Below are 17,942 nucleotides of genomic sequence, written 5' to 3'. Positions count from 1 at the left end.
ATTTTGTATTTTTAATAGAGACAGGGTGTCTTTTTGTTGGTCAGGCTGGTCTCGAACCCCCAACCTCATGTGATCCCCCCCCCGCCTTGGCCTTCTAAAGTGCTGGGATTACAGGTGTGAACCACCCTGCCCGGCCTATCTGTCCTTTTCTTTACCTTTACTGAAGAACTTTATATATATTTGTGGTTGAAGTTACTGTTTAACTTTTTTTTTTTTTTTTTTTTTTTTTTTGAGTCTTGGTCTGTCACCCAGGCTTGACTGCAGTGGTGCGATCTCCGCTCCCTGCAACCTCTACCTCCTGGGCTCAAGTAATTCTCCTGCCTCAGCCTCCAAAGTAGCTGGGACTACAGGCGTGTCACCACGCCTGGCTAACTTTCTGTATTCTTTTAGTAGAGACGTGGTTTCACCGTGTTAGCCAGGATAGTCTTGATCTCCTGACCTTGTCATCCTCCTGCCTCAGTCTCCCACGGTGTTGGCATTATAGGGGTGAGCCACCGTGCCTGGCCTACCTCAAGGTTATTAAAACATGTTAGTGCTATTAGATGGCTTCCAGACAATTCCAGGGCTTTTGAATCAGGCCTCAACCTTCCTGGACGGTCTCACCTCGAAAACCTGAGAAACAGAGGCGCTGGGATCAAGGCTGAGAGACACACACATGCTGCCCCCTACATCTCTGCGGGTTCTGAAGGGTCAGGTCTCTCCGCCTTGCGCCCCGCCCCTACCTTGCCCAGGCCCCGCCCACCTCCCTGCAGGCCCCACCCAGGACGGACTTCCGTCCTGCGCACGCGCACTCGCGCAAAGCGGGAAGCGGCTCGCGTCGAACGAAGGTCCGTTTGTGACGCGCGAGTTTCGCTGTACTGAATTCAGTCTCTGCTTCCCATGCCCCAGCGCTTCTGTATCTGGGACGTGGGCCCACAGAACTGGAAATTCTCACCCGTTTTTCTTCACCAAGAGCAAATTGAGACCCCATGAGAGTCCGAGGGTCGCTCCCTTTTGGGTGTAAAGTCGCTCTCAGGTTTGTCCCGTCCCTGGTTTTTCTGCTATAGGGCACTGTATACACTTCCTTTTCCTGCTCAAGACCTTTTTCTAACTCCTCCCGCTCCTCCCTTTTATTTTATTTATTTATTTATTTATTTTGTTTGAGACGGAGTTTCGCTCTTGTTTCCCAAGGAATGGCGCGATCTCGGCTCACCGCAACCTCCGCCTCCTGGGTTCAGGCAATTCTCCTGCCTCAGCCTCCCGAGTAGCTGGGATTACAGGCACGCGCCACCATGCCCACCTAAATTTTTTTTTTTTTGTATTAGTAGAGACGGGGTTTCACCATGTTGACCAGGATGGTCTCGATCTCTTGACCTCGTGATCCACCCGCCTCGGCCTCACTAAGTGCTGAGATTACAGGCTTGAGCCACCGCGCCCGGCCTATTTTTTTTCTTTTTTTAAAAAAGACGGGGTTTCACCACGTTAGTCAGGCTGGTCTTTAACTCCCGACCTCAGGTGATCCGCCCGCCTTGGCTTCCAAAGTGCTTGGATTCCCGGTGTGAGCCACCACTCCCGGCCCCGCCCCTCGCTTTTTAAAGTCCTCACCGGACAGGGGGATTCCCGCCCCGGGCGCCTCCCACCCTCACTCTCGCCGGCCCACTGAGTGCAGCGCTGCCGCCTCAGTCCCTGGGAAGACGCGTCCTCTGCCTGGTCGTCGGATCCTGCAGACCCCACCGTTGTGCTAAGGCGCCGTCGCCCCCACGCCTCCCTCCTTGTGAGGGGCCCTGCCGCTCCCCAGGTCTCCCCTCCTCAGTTACCGCTTCCGCTGAGCCCGCATTGGGGAGGTGCCCGGGGTCTGTCTTGTGCCACGGGGTGGTCTTGCCTGTCCAGCTCCAGCCTCTGGAAGATTCGCTCCGAGCAGTAGAAAACCTGAGACAGAAAAGAAGAGTGAGAAAGACCCATAACAGATGGCAAAGTTGAGGATGGGTGAGGGATTTGCCCAGAGACAGCAAAAGTAAAAAAAAAAAAAAAAAAAAAAAAGCAGGAGGACTAAAGCAAGTGGAGAAATGTAGAGAAAAGCGAGATGTAGAGAGAGATGAAGGACAGCATGGTAGGGATGGGGCAGCAAACAGGGAGGCTCATGAGAGTGAGAGAGAGGAGGAGGGATTTGGAGCCGGGGCAGACAGAGCAGAGGGTGCTGGTGGCAAGGAGAGCAGAGGGAACCACAGCAGGGAGGACACCTGGGGACGTGGGGTGCCAGAGAGTGGGGACGGGGGTATAGCAGGGAAGAGAGAATTTAACAGGGAGAGCAGAGGAGGGGCAGAGATGGAATAAGAGTCGGAAATATATGGAGATTGAGGATGATCGAAAGATTGGGGAGAAGGAGCAACAAGAGGTTAAGTAAGTTGTGAGGATGAAGCAGAAGAGGCGGAAGAGAAGGAATAGAGGGAAGAAGGGGATAAACAGCAGGAGAGGAGAGGGGTACAAAGTGAGGAGCAGAATCCCAGGGAAAAAGAAAAGAAAGGAAGAGCTAGAGAGAGAAGAGGAGAATGAGAGAGATGTGCAGAATTAGGGAGGGAAGCAGAGTAGAAAGCAAGAAGAAAGAGGGGCTGGGTGCAGTGGCTCCCGCCTGTAATCCCAGCAGTTTTTAGGAGACTGAGGCAAGGGGATGCTTGAGTCCAGGAGTTTCAGCCCAGCCTGGGCAACATAGTGGGACCTCATCTCTACCAAAGATCCTGACCTTGTGATCCACCCACCTCCACCTCCCAAAATGCTGGGATTACAGGTGTGAGCCACCACATGTGGCCAGGGACTTTCTTCTCTCTGCATGATCTCTGGTGCGGTGGGCAGCAGAGGCCTGCCTTTCTACAGGGTGAGGTCTCCCCGCTTTGTGTGTGTTGTCATAGGAAGGGAGTCAGTTTTTTCCAACGTTAAGTCTTAAATTTTTTTCACATACAGGGTTGATTTCTAAAGACTCATGTTCCGTGAGGAAGAAACTCATAAGAGGCAAGAAAAGGAGCCAGGCATGGCTCTTCCTCAGGTAAAGTGATACTCCTCAGTGGATTCATCTGTCTCTTTCCTCTCTGAAATGCCAGGTATTGTAGTAGCCAGTCTGTTCTGGGTCTGAAGCGTCCTGCCTGACACGTTGGCTCACACTCACCCATGCCTTCCCTCAGTTCCTGTCATCTGCTCGGAGATTCCATCTCCTGTGACCCAGTGACATGAACCTGGGAAGAGGCTCCACTGGGCATGGTGATGGGAAGGGCTGACACCCAGACCTGGATGGACACGGGATGTGGGCCTTGTGGTGTCAGTGCTGCTGGGCAACCTGGATGGTTCAGGGGCCACATCTGGATATCAGCTCTTTGCGACCAGATCAGAGAAACCACATATGAAACACATAGGTTAATGTGCACAGATGTGTGGTGAATTCTGGAAAAGGAAACCAGTAAGGGGAGATATTTTGTTTGTTTGTTTGTTTTTTTAGATAGAGTCTCACTCTGTCACCAGGCGTGAGGCGGGAGTGCAGTGGCGCGATCTGGGCTCATTGCAACTTCCACCTCCCGGGTTCAAGCAATTCTCCTGCCTCAGCCTCCCGAGTAGCTGGGACTGCAGGCGCGCGCCACCACGCCCAGCTAATTTTTTTGTATTTTTAGTAGAGGCGGGGTTTCACCATGTTGGCCAGAATGGTCTCGATCTCTTGACGTCGTGATTCGCCTGCGTTGGCCTCCCAAAGTGCTGGGATTACAGGCGTGAGCCACTGGGCCCGGCAGGGGAGATATTTTGTAACTGATTTGGTAATGCAGTGGAAGCCACACTAGTAGATCAACACATCTCTGACTCCAAACTTTTTTTTTTTTTAAGAGACATGTTGTTGGTCTGGGTGCAGTAGCTCATGCCTATAGTCCCAGCACTTTGGGAGGCCGAGGCAGATGGATCACTAAAGGTCAGGAGTTCGAAAGCAGCCTTGCCAACATGCTGAAACCTCGTCTCTACTAAAAATTCAAAAATTAGCTGGGTGTGATGGTGCATGCCTGTAATCTCTGCTACTCAGGAGGCTGAGGCAGGAGAATCACTTGAGCCCAGAAAGTGGAGGTTGCAACAAGCCAAGACTGTGCTGCACTCCAGCCTGGGTAATAGATAGAGACTCTGTGTGAAAAAAAAAAAGCGAGCATAATGGTGGCTCACACCTGTATTCCCAGCGCTTTGGGAGGTTGACGCAGGTAGATCACGATGTCAGGTGTTTGAAACCGTCCTGGCTAACGTGGTGAAACGCTGTCTCTTCTAAAAATAAAAAAAATTGGCTGGGCATGGTGGCACCTGCCTATAGTCCCAGGTACTCGGGAGGCTGAGACAGGAGAATCGCTTGAGCCTGGGAGGCAGATGTGGCAGGGAGCCCAGATCGTACCATTGCAATAGAGACTGGGCAACAGTGCTAGACTCCATCTCAAAAAAACAAAAAAAAAGACAAAGGAGAAAATGTGTCATTCTGTGGCCCAGGACTGGAGTACAATGGCATAATGCTGGTTTACAGCAGCCTTGAACTCCTGGGCTCAAGTCATCCACACTTTACCCTCCCAAAGAGCTAGAATGATGAGGCACGTGTCAGCACACGCAGCAGCTAATTAATCTTTTATTTATTGATTTTTTAAAACAGTGTTGCTCTGTCACCCAGTCTGCAGTGCAATGGTGCGATGTCAGCTCACTGCAGTCTCCACCTCCTGGGTTCAAGCAATTCTGCTTCATCCTTCTGAGTAGCAGGGATTATAGGCACTTGCCACCACGCCCCACTAATTTTTGTATTTTTAGTACAGTCAGGCTTTCACCATGTTGGCAAGGCTGGTCTCGGTCTTCTGACCTTGTGATCTTCCGGGCTTAGCCTCCCAAAGTGCTGGGATTACAGGCAGGAGCCACCGCGCCAGGCTGGTCTCAAACTCTTGACCTCAAGTGATCTGCCCGCCTTGGCCTCCCAAAGAGTTGGGATTATAGGCGCGAGCCACCCCGCCTGGCCTTGTGTTTCCTTTTTGTTTGTGTATTTTTTATATTGTCCATAAAACCAGGACTTCTACACTGACTTTGGGGATCTTAAAATCTTTCGTGGGAAAGTACAATAAAATGCAGCAATAGAGAAGAAATGTTCAAAAATCCCTTAAGGTGGGTTTGTCAGAACAGTCTGTGATGAAGTGGATGCTTAATTTCTCTTTTCTCATTTCATGTGAAGGTGGTAACTCAGTCCTCCATGTTTTGTTGAAATGTGTTTTCCATTTTAGGGACACTTGACTTTCAAGGATGTGGCTGTAGAATTCTCATTGGAGGAGTGGAAATGCCTGACCCCTGCGCAGAGGGCTTTATACAGGGAAGTGATGTCGGAGAACTACAGGAACCTGCAGTTTGTGGGTGAGGAAAATTCCAGACACGAGGAATCTGCCCTTGTCTATCTTGGCTCTTCCTGCTTTTATATTTCTTTTTGTGATTTTGCCCCGTACATTATGCTTTTTTGTTTGTTTGTTTTTGAGACAGAGTGTCACTCTTGCCCAGGCTGGAGTACAGTGGTGGGATCTTGCCTCACCACAACCTTTGCCTCCCAGGTTCAAGCTGTTCTCCTGCCTCAGCCTCCCAAGTAGCTGGGATTACAAGCCTGTGCCGCCATGCCCAACTAATTGTGTATTTTCAGTAGAGACGAGGTTTCTCCATGTTGGTCAGGCTAGTCTCGAACTCCTGACCTCAGGTGATCCACCTGCCTTGGTCTCCCAAAGTGCTGGGATTACAAGTGAGATCCACCACGCCTGGCCTCTGTATATGCTTTACGTGTGTATGTCGTTATTTTCTGCAGTGATGACCCTCCTATCGGTCATGGATAACTTGTTAGGGACTCTCCTGTGAAGTGGGTTTACATAGAAACAGAAAATTCGTGAAGAACGTTTTCACTAATATAATTGAACCATCCTGCTCTAGGCAGAGACACCCCTGGAATCCCTGAGCACAACTGTCAGCATAGCCCAGGATACGAGGTAGAAAGCATGACACTCACTGTGAAGTGTTATCACCGTAATGCTCGTATTCTACCAGGATACGAGGTAGAGAGCATGACGCTGACCGTGAGGTGTTATCACCGTAATGCCCGTATTCTACAGGATACGAGGTAGAGAGCATGACGCTGACCGTGAGGTGTTATCACCATAATGCCCGTATTCTACTAGGATACGAGGTAGAGAGCATGACGCTGACCGTGAGGTGTTATCACCGTAATGCTCGTGTTCTCCCAGGATACGAGGTAGAGAGCATGACGCTGACCGTGAGGTGTTATCACCGTAATGCTCGTATTCTACCAGGATACGAGGTAGAGAGCATGACGCTGACCGTGAGGTGTTACCACTGTAATGCTCGTATTCAATGCTCATATTCTACCGGCATACGAGGTAGAGAGCATGACGCTGACCGTGAGGTGTTACCACTGTAATGCTCGTATTCAATCCTCATATTCTACCAGGATACGAGGTAGAGAGCATGACACTGACTGTGAGGTGTTATCACCGTAGTGCTTGTGTTTTTTTTTTTGGTTTTGGTTTTCGTTTTGCTTTTTGAGACAGCAGTCTCCCTCTGTCGCCCACGCTGGAGTGCAGTGACACAATCTCAGCTCACTGCAACCTCCACCTCCTGGGTTCAAGCAGTTCTCCTGCCTGAGCCTCCCTTGTAGCTGGGATTACAAGAGTGGGCCACCACGCCTGGCCAGTTTTTGTATTTCAGTAGAGATACACCTTGTTGCCCAAGCTGGGCTCGTACCCCTGACCTCAGGTGATCCACGTACTTCGCCCTCCCGAAGTGCTGGGATTACAGGCCTGAGCCACCATGCCCGGCCTATTCTGGGTTTTGAGGAGCATCAGAGTAGCCTCTGCCAGTGGCATTGTGACAATGTTTATCTCATAAACTAATAATCATCTCTAAGCAGTGGTCAGTGTTGTTGAAATTCCTCCAAAGGAGGCCATCTTTGTGGCTCACGGCCTCATATGTATGAGGCTTTTGACTGAACTCTTGTTCATTTCACTGTTTTCACACCAATATGTGTTATCGTTCATTTTTAACAAGAAAACTTTTGCTCAATTTGGCGTAGGATCGACCCTGTAACAGATATGTTTTCATCAGTCTTATTGAGGGAGGGCTTGTGAGGTTGAATGAGGTCCCCATATATTAGTTCTGTCATTTGTTTAAGACACAGTGGCTTTTAACTTGTTTGTTTATTTTGAGTTGGAGTCTTGCTTTATTGCCCAAACTTGAGTGCAGTGATGTGATCTTGGCTTACTGCATCCTCCAACTTCCGGGTTCAAGTGATTCTTCTGCCTCATCCTGCTGAATAGCTGGGATCACAGGTACCCACCACCATGCCTGGCTAGTTTTGTATTTTTAGTAGAGACATGGTTTCTCCATGTTGGCCTTTTTTGTTTTTAGATACGGGGTTTCTTCATGTTGGTCACGCTGGTCTCGAACTCCTGACCTCAGGTGATCCACCTGCCTCGGCCTCCCAAAGTGCTGGGATTACAGGCGTGAGCCACCGTGCCCGGCCCAGACTGTTCTTGAAGTCCTGACCTCAGGTGATCTGCCTGCTTCGGCCTCTCGAAGTGTTGGGAGTACAGGCGTGAGCCACTGTGCCTGGCCAGTTTCTATGTATTCTAAATGCATTTTTATTTTATGTAATCCTCAGTTCCTTATTTTCAGTGATAGTCTTCATTTTTTTTTTTTTTTCATATCTGCATTGTGAGTACTGTTGTGTCAGGGAATGGCTTCTCATTTCCTTTATTTTTATTTTTTTGAGACAGTCTCTTACTCTGTCACCCAGGGTGTAGTGCAGTAGTGTGATACTGGCTGACTGCCACCTGCCTTCTGGGATCAAGTGATCCCGTTACCTCAGCTTTCTGAGTTGCTGGGATTACAGACGTGTGTCACCACGCGTGATTCATTTTAGGTAGTTCTATTCCAGATGGCTGTTTCACCACGTTGGCCAGGATGGCTTCGAATGCCTGGCCTGATGTGATTTACCTGCCTCAGAGTCCCAGAGTGCTGGGATTATGGGCATGAGCCACTGCCCCTGGCCCTGTGCAAGTTTGCTTTTCAGGCTGAATAGTATTCCATTGTATGTGTATACCACATTTTGTTGATATCGTTATCTGTCGACGGACATGTGGGTTGGTTCCTTCTCTTTACTATTATAAATAATACTGCTAGGCCAGGCGTGGTGGCTGAAGCCTGTAATCCCAGCACTTTGGAAGTTCCAGGGGGCAGATCAACTGAGGTCAGGAGTTGGAGAGCAGCCTGGCCGACGTGGTGAAACCCCATCTTTACTAAAAATACAAAGAAAAAAAAAAAAAAGCTTAGCTGGGCATGGTGATGTACAGTTTTAATCCCAGCTACTCAGGAGGCTGAGGTAGGAGAATCTCTTGAACCGGGAGGGGAGGCTGCAGTGAGCCGAGATCAGGCCCTTGTGCTCCAGTCCAGGTGGAGTAGACTGGTTTTGTTTCCAGACTCCGTCTCAAAAACAAAACAAAACAAAAAATCTGTATCTATATCTGTATCTATATCTATCTATCTATATATTACTAGAGATATTCTTGAAGATCCTGTTTCCAATTTTTTGGCTCATGGGGTTATTCAATTATGAATGATTGGAGGAACTGTTATATGATTTTTTAAAAGGGACTATCCCATTATACATTCACAGCAACAGTGCAAAAGGCTTTTTCACCTTAGCATTTAAAAAAAAATTGATTGATTATTTTCTGAGACAGAGTTTCACTCTTGATGCCCAGGTTGGAGTGCAATGGTGTGATCTCTGCTCACTGCAACCTCCGCCTCCTGTATGCAAGTGATTCTCCTGCCTCAGCCTCCCGGGTAGCTGGGATTACAGGCTTGTGCCACCACGTCTGGCTAATTTTGTGTTTTTAGTAGAGATGGGGCTTCTCCATGTTGGTCAGGCTGGTCTCGAACTCCTAACCTGAGATGATCCACCCGTCTCAGCCTCCCAAAGTGAGTCTCTGCTCCTGGCCGTGTCTGCATTTTTACCAACACTTCTTGTCTATTCCTATGGATGCTAAATCTTTTAATGCACTTGAGATGATGTTTCATTGTAGTTATTGTTTTTTCCTACATGCTACGTTTTTTTTCGTTTGTTTGTTTGTTTGTTTTGGTGCTTATTTATTCTATGCTTATTGGTGATTTGTCTGTCCAGAAATGTGTATGCAGTTCCTAGACTCATTTTCTAATTGTGTTTTTTGACTTTTGTTGCCAACTTGTAAACATTCCTTGTATTTTCTAAATATTAATCCCCGATGAAATATATAATTTCCACGGTTTTCTCATGGAATCTTTCTTTTTTTTTTCTTTTTGAGACGGAGTGTAGCTCTGTCGCCCAGGATGGAGTCCAGTGGCGGGACCTTGAGTCACTGCAAACTCCGCCTCCCAGGTTCAGGCGATTCTCCTGCCTCAGCCTTCCGAGTAGCTGGGATTATGTCCTCCTAATTATTGTATTTTCAGTAGAGACAGGGTTTTACCATATTGGTCAGGCTGGCCTCGAACTGCTAACGTTGTGATTTGCCCACCTCAGCCTCCCACAATGCTGGGATTACAGGCATGAGTCACCGGTGGTGCCCAGTCTTCCATGGAGTCTTTGGTGATTTCCTCATATCAGATGATGTCTTCTGTGAACACAGAGCATTTTACTTTTTTTCTCACTGCTTGGCATTTCTTTCTTTTTCTTGTGTCTGATTTCTTCAGTCAGGATTCCAGTAACATGCTGACTAGAAATAACAAAAGCAGGCTTCTTAGTCTCTTTCCTGATCTTAGAGGAAGAGATTTCAGGCTTTCGCCATCCACTGTGATGGTAACCGTGGGCTTCTCCTAAATGGTCTTTATTATGTTGAGGTAGGTTTTTTTGTATTCTGTGTGTATTGAGTGTTTTTATTTCAAAATAATGTTGAGTTTTTGATTTTCCATAGTTTGTTTATAATGTGTCTCTTCAATGGTGTGCTGGGGTTCATTCAGAAAGTAGTGATCTTACCATTTATTTCACTTTTTATATTGTGTGCTGGTGGTAAGTAGAAGTCGTGGCTTTTTTCTTAAGAGGGACTTGTTTAGAATTCTGTAGGCTGTCTAAATGTACTACTGTTTGCTTGCTGGTTTTGTCATTGGTTACAATATTAATTAATTTTTTATTTTTTTTCAGACAGAGTCTTGCTCTGTCACCCACGATGGAGTACAGTGGCACGATCTCAGCTCGCCGCAGCCTGTTTCTCCTGGATTCAAGCAGTTCTCTGTCTCAGCCTCCTGAGTCACTGGGATTATAGGTGCCCCCTACCACACTGGCTGCTTTTTGTATTGTTAGTAGAGACAGGGTTTCACCATCTTGGCCAGTCTAGTCTTGAACTCTGACCTTGTGATCCACCCACCTCAGCCTCCCAAAGTGCTGGGATTACAGGCGTGATCCACCGCACCTGGCCCAAAATCAGTTTTTGTTTTTTTTTTTGAGACAGAGTCTCACTCTGTCACTCAGGCTGGATTGCAATGGCATGGTCTTGGCCCACTGCCACGTTTGTCTTCTGGGTTCAAGCAGTTCTCCCAGCTCAGACTCCTGAGTAGCTGGGTCTGAAGGCGTGTGCCACCACACCCAGCTAAATTTTGTATTTTTAATAGAGACGGGGTTTTGCTTAGTTGGCCAAGCCGATCTTGAACTCCTGACATCATGATCCATCTGCCTTGGCCTCCCAAAGTGCTGAAATAACAGGCGTGAGCCACCACACCTGACTGACTACTTTTTATGATTTTACATACGGCTTTTTGGTATGTGGTCTGCAGTATAACTGACACACTCCACTTGGTAATGTCAGAAAGTGCCGCTGGGCACAGGGGCTTATGACTGTAATCCCAAGACTTTGGGAGGCTGAGGCAGGTGGATCCCTTGAGGTCAGGAGTTTGAGACCAGCCTTGCCAACGTTGTGAAATCTTACCTCTAATAATACAAAAATTAGCCGGGCATGGTGATGCCTGCCTGTAATTCCAGCTATTCAGGAGGCTGAGGCAGAAGAATCGTTTGAACCCAGGAGATGGAGGTTGCGGTGAGCAGAGGTGTCGCCATTGCACTCCAGCCTGGGGGACAGAGCAAGACTGTCTCAAAAAAATAAAAATATAAATGTTTTCTTTAAAAAAAGTCACAAAATACCTGTTCTCTCTGGATATATGTAATTTTATGACATTTATTTAGTAAAATATTATATTAATATTTTCCTTTTCTTTTTCTTTTCTTTTTTTTTTTTTTTGAGATGAAGTCTCGGCTGGGTGTGGTGTCTCATGCCTGTAATCCCAGCACTTTGGGAGGCCGATGCCGGGGAATCACGAGGTCAGGCATTCGAGACCAGCCTGGCCAAGATACTGAAACTTTGTCTCTACTAAAAATACAAAAATTACCTGGGTGCGGTGGCTGGTGCCTGTAATCCCAGCTATTCGGGAGGCTGAGGCAGGAGAATCGCTTGAAACCGGGAGGCAGAGGTTGCAGTGGCCGAGATCGCACCGTTGCACTCCAGCCTGGGCGACAGAGTGAGACTCCTTCTCATAATAAATAAATAAATAAATAATAGAAATGGAGTCTCACTCTGTCACCCAGGATGAAGTGCAGTGGTGCAATCTCGATTCACTGAAACTTCTGCCTTCCGGGTTCAAGTGATTCTTTTGCGTCAACCCCTCAAATAGCTGTGACTATGGGTGTGGGCCACCAGGCCTGGCCAATTTTTGTAATCATTTCATCACTTCTCAGGGCTATTCTTGTTTCACAGTAGAAAATTTCCACTGATTTTGGTTATGCTTACATGAGCTTGTTGTGGATTATTTATCAATACAGTGTACTATATGGTTCTTGAGCATTTATTTGTATACAGTAAATGTGCTGTAAATATGAAGAATATAAATTTTTCAATTTATTGAGGTGACAGTGATACGTTTTTTGCCAGTTGTCATACACTTTAGGGTCATAGTGGAAAAATGCTCCTTCCTTGAGGCTTACAGATGTTTGTGCCCTGTCACTGTGTGGTCATGATACTGGAATAGGCTTCTGTGGAAATGACTTGAAGTACATGTCATCGACCTTTATTTATTAAAGAATCTCACTCCTTTTGTGTTCCGAAACTTTGAAGATCATGTTTGGGAAACTTTTCTGTGTAATATTTACACATTTCAGTATTATTTACCGTCTGTACTCAATTGCAAACCTGTTGGTGTTTCTATTTTGTAGATATCTCTTCCAAATGCATGATGAAGAAGAAGTTCTCAACAGCACAGGGCAATACAGAAATGTCCCACACAGGGACATTGGAAACGCATGCAAGTCATCACATTGGAGACTTTTGCTTCCAGGAAATTGAGGAAGATATTCATGACTTTGAGTTTCAGAGGGAAGAAGAGGAAAGAAATAGCCAAGAAACTCCCATGACAAAAATGAAAAAGTTCACTAGTAGTTCAGAGCGATCCGATCAAAGGCATGCTGGAAACAAGCCTATTGAAGATGAGCTTGGATTAAGCTTTCATTCACATCTGCCTGAACTGCACATATTTGAGACTGAAGGGAAAATTGGTAATCAAGTAGAGAAGTCTACCAACGATGCTTCCTCAGTTTCAACATCCCAAAGGATTTCTTGTAGGCCCCAAAGCCATATTTCTATTAACTATGAAAATAATTTCCTCCATTCTTCATTACTTACACATCGACAGGACGTACGCATGACGGAAAATTTTTTCCAATATAGTGAGAGTGGTAAAGCATTTCATTGTAGCTCACTCTTAAGGAAACATCAGATAATCCATTTAGGAGAGAAACAGTATGAATGTGATACATGTGGAAAAGTCTTTAATCAGAAGCGATACCTTGAACGCCATCGTAGATGTCACACTGGTGAGAAACCTTACAAGTGTAATGAGTGTGGCATGAACTTCGGTCGGCCGTCAATCCTTGCACGCCATCGTAGACTTCATACTGTAGATAAACCTTCCAAGTGTGATGAGTGTGGCAGGACCTTTGGTCAAAATTCAGCCCTTGTATTTCATAAGGCAATTCATACCGGAATGAAATCTTACAAGTGTAATGAATGTGGCAAGGCTTTTAAATACCCATCAATCCTTGCATTTCATCGTAGATTTCATACTGGAGAGAAACCTTACACATGTGAAAAATGTGACAAAGGTTTCAGTCGGAAATTAGAACTTAAAAGACATAGGGAAATTCATGGAGAGAAACGATGCCAATGTAAGGTCTGTGACAAGGCTTTCAGGGTTCCTTCACACCTGACACAACATACTAGAACTCACACTGGAGAGAAACCTTACAGGTGTAATGAATGTGGCAAGTTTTTCAGTCAAAAATCAATCCTTGCATGTCATCGTAGAGTTCATACTGGAGAGAAACCTTACAAGTGTAATGAATGTGGCAAGTGTTTTAGTCAAAAATCAACCCTTGCATGTCATCATAGAGTTCATACTGGAGAGAAACCTTACCAATGTGAAGGATGTGACAAAATTTTCAGGTGGAAACAAGACCTTGGAATTCATAAAAGAATTCATACTGGAGAGAAACCATACCAATGTAAGGTTTGTGACAAGGCTTTCAGGCGTGTTTCGCACCTGACACGCCATATGAGAGTTCACACTAGAGAGAAACCTTAGAAGTGTAATGAAGGCCGGGCGCGGTGGCTCACGCCTGTAATCCCAGCACTTTGGGAGGCCGAGGCGGGTGGATCACGAGATCAAGAGATCGAGACCATCCTGGTCGACATCGTGAAACCCCGTCTCTACTAAAAATACAAAAAATTAGCTGGGCACGGTGGCGCGTGCCTGTAATCCCGGCTACTCGGGAGGCTGAGGCAGGAGAATTGCCTGAACCCAGGCGGCGGAGGTTGCGGTGAGCCGAGATCGCGCCATTGCACTCCAGCCTGGGTAACGAGCGAAACTCCGTCTCAAAAAAAAGAAAAACAAAAAAGAAGAAGAAAGTATTGATTCAGACAAGGGAACCTATTTTACTGCACTTGTAATTAAAAAGTTGACTCAAGGCACACGTGGTGTCGCCAGTGCTGCCTCCCGCTCGTCCCAGACCCAGCGCCTGCCGTCATGGCTCCTGGCCAGCTCGCCTTGTTCAGTGTCTCTGACAAAACTGGCCTTGTGGAATTTGCAAGAAACCTGACCTCTCTCGGTTTGAATCTGGTCGCTTCCGGAGGGACTGCAAAAGCTCTCAGGGATGTTGGTCTGGCAGTCAGAGATGTCTCTGAGTTGACAGGATTTCCTGAAATGTTGGGGGGACTTGTGAAAACTTTGCATCCTGCAGTGCATGCTGGAATCCTGGCTCGCAATATCCCAGAAGATAAAGCTGACATGGCCAGACTTGATTTCAATCTTAGAAGAGTTGTTGCCTGCAATCTCTATCCCTTTGTGAAGACAGTGGCTTCTCCAGGTGTAACTGTTGAGGAGGCTGTGGAGCAAATTGACATTGGTGGAGTAACCTTACTGAGAGCTGCAGCCAAAAACCACGCTCGAGTGACAGTGGTGTGTGAACCTGAGGACTATGTGGCAGTGTCCACAGAGATGCAGAGCTCCGAGAGCAAGGACACCTCCTTGGAGACTAGACGCCAGTTAGCCTTGAAGGCATTCAGTCATACGGCACAATACGATGAAGCAATTTCAGATTATTTCAGGAAACAGTACAGCAAAGGCATATCTCAGATGCCCTTGCGGTATGGAATGAACCCTCATCAGACCCCTGCCCAGCTGTACACAGCGAAGCCCAAGCTTCCCATCACAGTTCTAAATGGAGCCCCTGGATTTATAAACCTGTGCGACGCTTTGAATGCCTGGCAGCTGGTGAAGGAACTCAGAGAGGCGTTAGGTATTCCAGCCGCTGCCTCTTTCAAACACGTCAGCCCAGCAGGCGCTGCTGTTGGAATTCCACTCAGTGAAGATGAGGCCAGAGTCTGCATGGTCTTTGATCTCTATAAAACCCTTACACCCATTTCAACGGCATACGCACGAGCAAGAGGGGCTGATAGGATGTCGTCATTTGGCGATTTTGTGGCATTGTCTGACGTTTGTGATGTACCAACTGCAAAAATTATTTCCAGAGAAGTCTCTGATGGTATAATTGCCCCAGGATATGAAGAAGAAGCCTTGACAATACTTTCCAAAAAGAAAAATGGAAACTACTGTGTTCTTCAGATGGACCAGTCTTACAAACCAGATGAAAATGAAGTTCGAACTCTCTTCGGTCTTCATTTAAGCCAGAAGAGAAATAATGGTGTCGTCGACAAGTCATTATTTAGCAATGTTGTCACCAAGAATAAAGATCTGCCAGAGTCCGCCCTCCGAGACCTCATCGTAGCCACCATTGCTGTCAAGTACACTCAGTCCAACTCCGTGTGTTACGCCAAGAGCGGGCAGGTTATCGGCGTTGGAGCCGGACAGCAGTCTCGTATACACTGCACCCGCCTTGCAGGAGATAAGGCAAACTACTGGTGGCTTAGACACCATCCACGAGTGCTCTCGATGAAGTTTAAAACGGGAGTGAAGAGAGCAGAAATCTCCAATGCCATCGATCAATACGTGACTGGAACCATTGGCGAGGATGAAGATTTGATAAAGCGGAAGGCCCTGTTTGAGGAAGTCCCTGAATTACTCACTGAGGCAGAGAAGAAGGAATGGGTTGACAAACTGAGTGAAGTTTCTGTCAGCTCTGATGTCTTCTTCCCTTTCAGAGATAATGTAGACAGAGCTAAAAGGAGTGGTGTGGCGTCCATCGCGGCTCCCTCCGGCTCTGCTGCTGACAAAGTTGTGATTGAGGCCTGCGATGAACTGGGAATCATCCTCGCTCATACGAACCTTCGGCTCTTCCACCACTGATTTTATCACACCCTGTTTTATGGTTTGCTTATATGTAGGTGAAGAGTCACACGTGAAACTTGGAGAATAACTTTTTTAAAAAATAAAACAGTACATCTTCATCACTAAAAAAAAAAAAAAAGTTGACTCAAGACTCAAGTATTAGACATAAAGTGGGAATATCATATTCCTTGATGTCCATCTTCCTCAGGAAGAGTAGAGAGGATGAACCAAACTCTCAAAAGTCACCTAAATTAGTCCTAGAAATCTGGTTACCCCAAACTAAATACCTTCCCATTGCACTGTTAAGAAATGAGAACTGCCCCTTGGAATGACATTGACCTATCGCCTTGTGTAATGTACGAGTTGCCCTACTTACATTTCACCACTGTGCTTCCTACATTTGAAAAATAAAGATCAGTTTCTCATAAATTACATATTTGGTCTCTCCTCTATCTTTTCTTCTCCTAAAACCAGAGGTCTTCTAGCACAGGCACCACCCCTGGAATTCCCAGTACACCAGCAGCAACCTGGAGACCATGTTTTCTTTTTCTTTTTTCCCCTGAGACAGAGTCTCACTCTGTTACCCAAGCTAGAGTGTACTGGCGGGATATCTACTCACTGCAACCTCTTCCTCTTGGGTTCAAGTGATTCTCCTGCCTCAGCCTCCTGAGTAGCTGGGACTACTGGTGTACGCCACAACGCCAGGCTAATTTGTTTAATTTTTAGTAGCAACTAGGTTTCACTGTGTTAGCCAGGATGGTATCAAACTCCTGACGTCATGATCCACCTGCCTCAGCCTCCCAACCTGCTGGGATTACAGGTGTGAGCCACCACGCCTGGCTGAGACCACGTTTTCATGAAAAGGTGGAAAGAAAAGAAGCTTGAGCCAGCTTGGGAGGGACCCTACCTTGTGTCTCTAACCACTGCGACTGCAGTCCATACCCGAGTCGAGAAAGCATCCTTGGTTCCAGAATCATGGGCTACCGTTTCAGGAAGTAATTCTACCAAAATGAAGCTAAGAAAAATCTAACCTTCCTGTATTTACTGTTCTGTTACTTTTTCCTATCCAGTAGTTAGCTATTTCATCATTAATGTAACCAGATCAAGCTCAACCTGAATTATGACTTTTGATGCTGGTTTAGTCATGCCCTGCAGTAATTTACAGAACCAAAGACAGCTTACTGCTTCTGAGAAGTATCTCTGCCCTTCCTGGACCTCCTGACATTGGAAGGATATATTGGATTCTTGCACAGATCATAATCCCGAGAGAAGCAGTTGTGTTAGCTGGTGGGAATGGGATTCTTGTCGCTCCCGAACAGATTCCCTCTGTTCTACTTGGTCCAGTGTCCTATGGAGCACTAAAGGTCTTGGTGGGACTGTTCCCACAAGCCTTTGCCAGTCCTTAAGACCATTTATTCATTTCACCAAAGGGGTCGCTTTTCCCAATTGTTGATACAACCAATGTAGTCCTGTACAGCTTACTAACACTATGGCAGCATTTCAAAATACCTGTCTTTCATTAGGTTGTATTTATGGTAGAGGGGCCAACACCTCAGGAAAGGACCCTAGGGGCGGCGTTGAAATACGTTTTGTTGCTCCTTCACCACCTCTATCCCATCCTCCTCATACTGTGCCCCCACATACCTAGTGCCAAGACCAAAGTAGACATAGTAGAGGTAAAAGATTTAAAGCAAGGTTTAACCATTGAGACGGTACCAAGTTGCAAACGCCTGGCCGGAATGGATTAAACATTCCATTTGCACTTTAAACAAAAGTGATTGTTGGCTTGTGCGCTTGGTAGACCAGAGGCCCAAATAGTCCCTTTTCCACTTAGATGGTCCTCTAGTCAACCAGACATAAACTGTACGGTAGCTCTTTTTCAAGACTCCACAACCCGGAGTAATGAATAGTGCCAAACTCTCTCTGCTATTTTCTGAAGTTCAGCACCCTGTGGGGCAGCCCCCGAGGGCCGTCCAGCTTCCAGCTTCCAAGACCAGTTTTGCCTCGTGTCTGTCATGACAGGAAGAGAACTTGGCATTCCTTGGAAAGTCCACAGGATGCAGTGA

At 46.7% G+C, this 17,942-nt stretch overlaps 2 protein-coding genes across 3 annotated transcripts; both read left to right on the top strand.

Annotated features, from left to right (window-relative positions):
* The first annotated feature begins 2,981 nt into the window (after positions 1-2,981).
* LOC135276705 (zinc finger protein 888-like) lies at positions 2,982-13,681 on the top strand. Of its 2 annotated transcripts, XM_064380864.1 has the most exons (5): positions 2,982-3,019; positions 5,250-5,372; positions 9,360-9,479; positions 11,090-11,091; positions 12,251-12,468. In XM_064380864.1, exons 1-5 carry the CDS (start codon positions 3,005-3,007, stop codon positions 12,378-12,380), a joined length of 390 nt encoding a protein of 129 aa, XP_064236934.1. In that variant the 5' UTR covers positions 2,982-3,004; the 3' UTR covers positions 12,381-12,468. The 2 variants fall into 2 exon arrangements, with proteins under 2 accessions (XP_064236934.1, XP_064236933.1); XM_064380863.1 differs by lacking the exons at positions 9,360-9,479; positions 11,090-11,091 and having other exon boundaries at positions 5,250-5,376; positions 12,251-13,681.
* Positions 13,682-14,110: 429 nt separating this feature from the next.
* On the top strand, positions 14,111-16,310 carry LOC135276704 (bifunctional purine biosynthesis protein ATIC-like). Its single transcript, XM_064380862.1, has one exon. The coding sequence runs from the start codon at positions 14,116-14,118 to the stop codon at positions 15,892-15,894; it is 1,779 nt and encodes a 592-aa protein (XP_064236932.1). The 5' UTR covers positions 14,111-14,115; the 3' UTR covers positions 15,895-16,310.
* The last annotated feature ends 1,632 nt before the right edge of the window (positions 16,311-17,942 follow it).

This window comes from Aotus nancymaae, unplaced genomic scaffold (genome assembly GCF_030222135.1).
Source record: "Aotus nancymaae isolate 86718 unplaced genomic scaffold, 86718_ANA_hifiasm-v0.15.2.pri h1tg000028l, whole genome shotgun sequence".
Taxonomy (NCBI): domain Eukaryota; kingdom Metazoa; phylum Chordata; class Mammalia; order Primates; family Aotidae; genus Aotus; species Aotus nancymaae.
Note: the sequence above shows the minus strand (reverse complement) of the source record. Positions and strands in the feature narration are given on the sequence as shown.

Coding starts and splice junctions, on each gene's coding strand:
- LOC135276704 (XM_064380862.1), top strand. CDS start 14,116: ATGGCTCCTGGCCAGCTCGCCTTGTTCAGTGTCTCTGACAAAACTGGC.
- LOC135276705 (XM_064380863.1), top strand. Junction 5,377..12,250: donor CAGGAACCTGCAGTTTGTGG/GTGAGGAAAATT, acceptor TCTATTTTGTAG/ATATCTCTTCCAAATGCATG.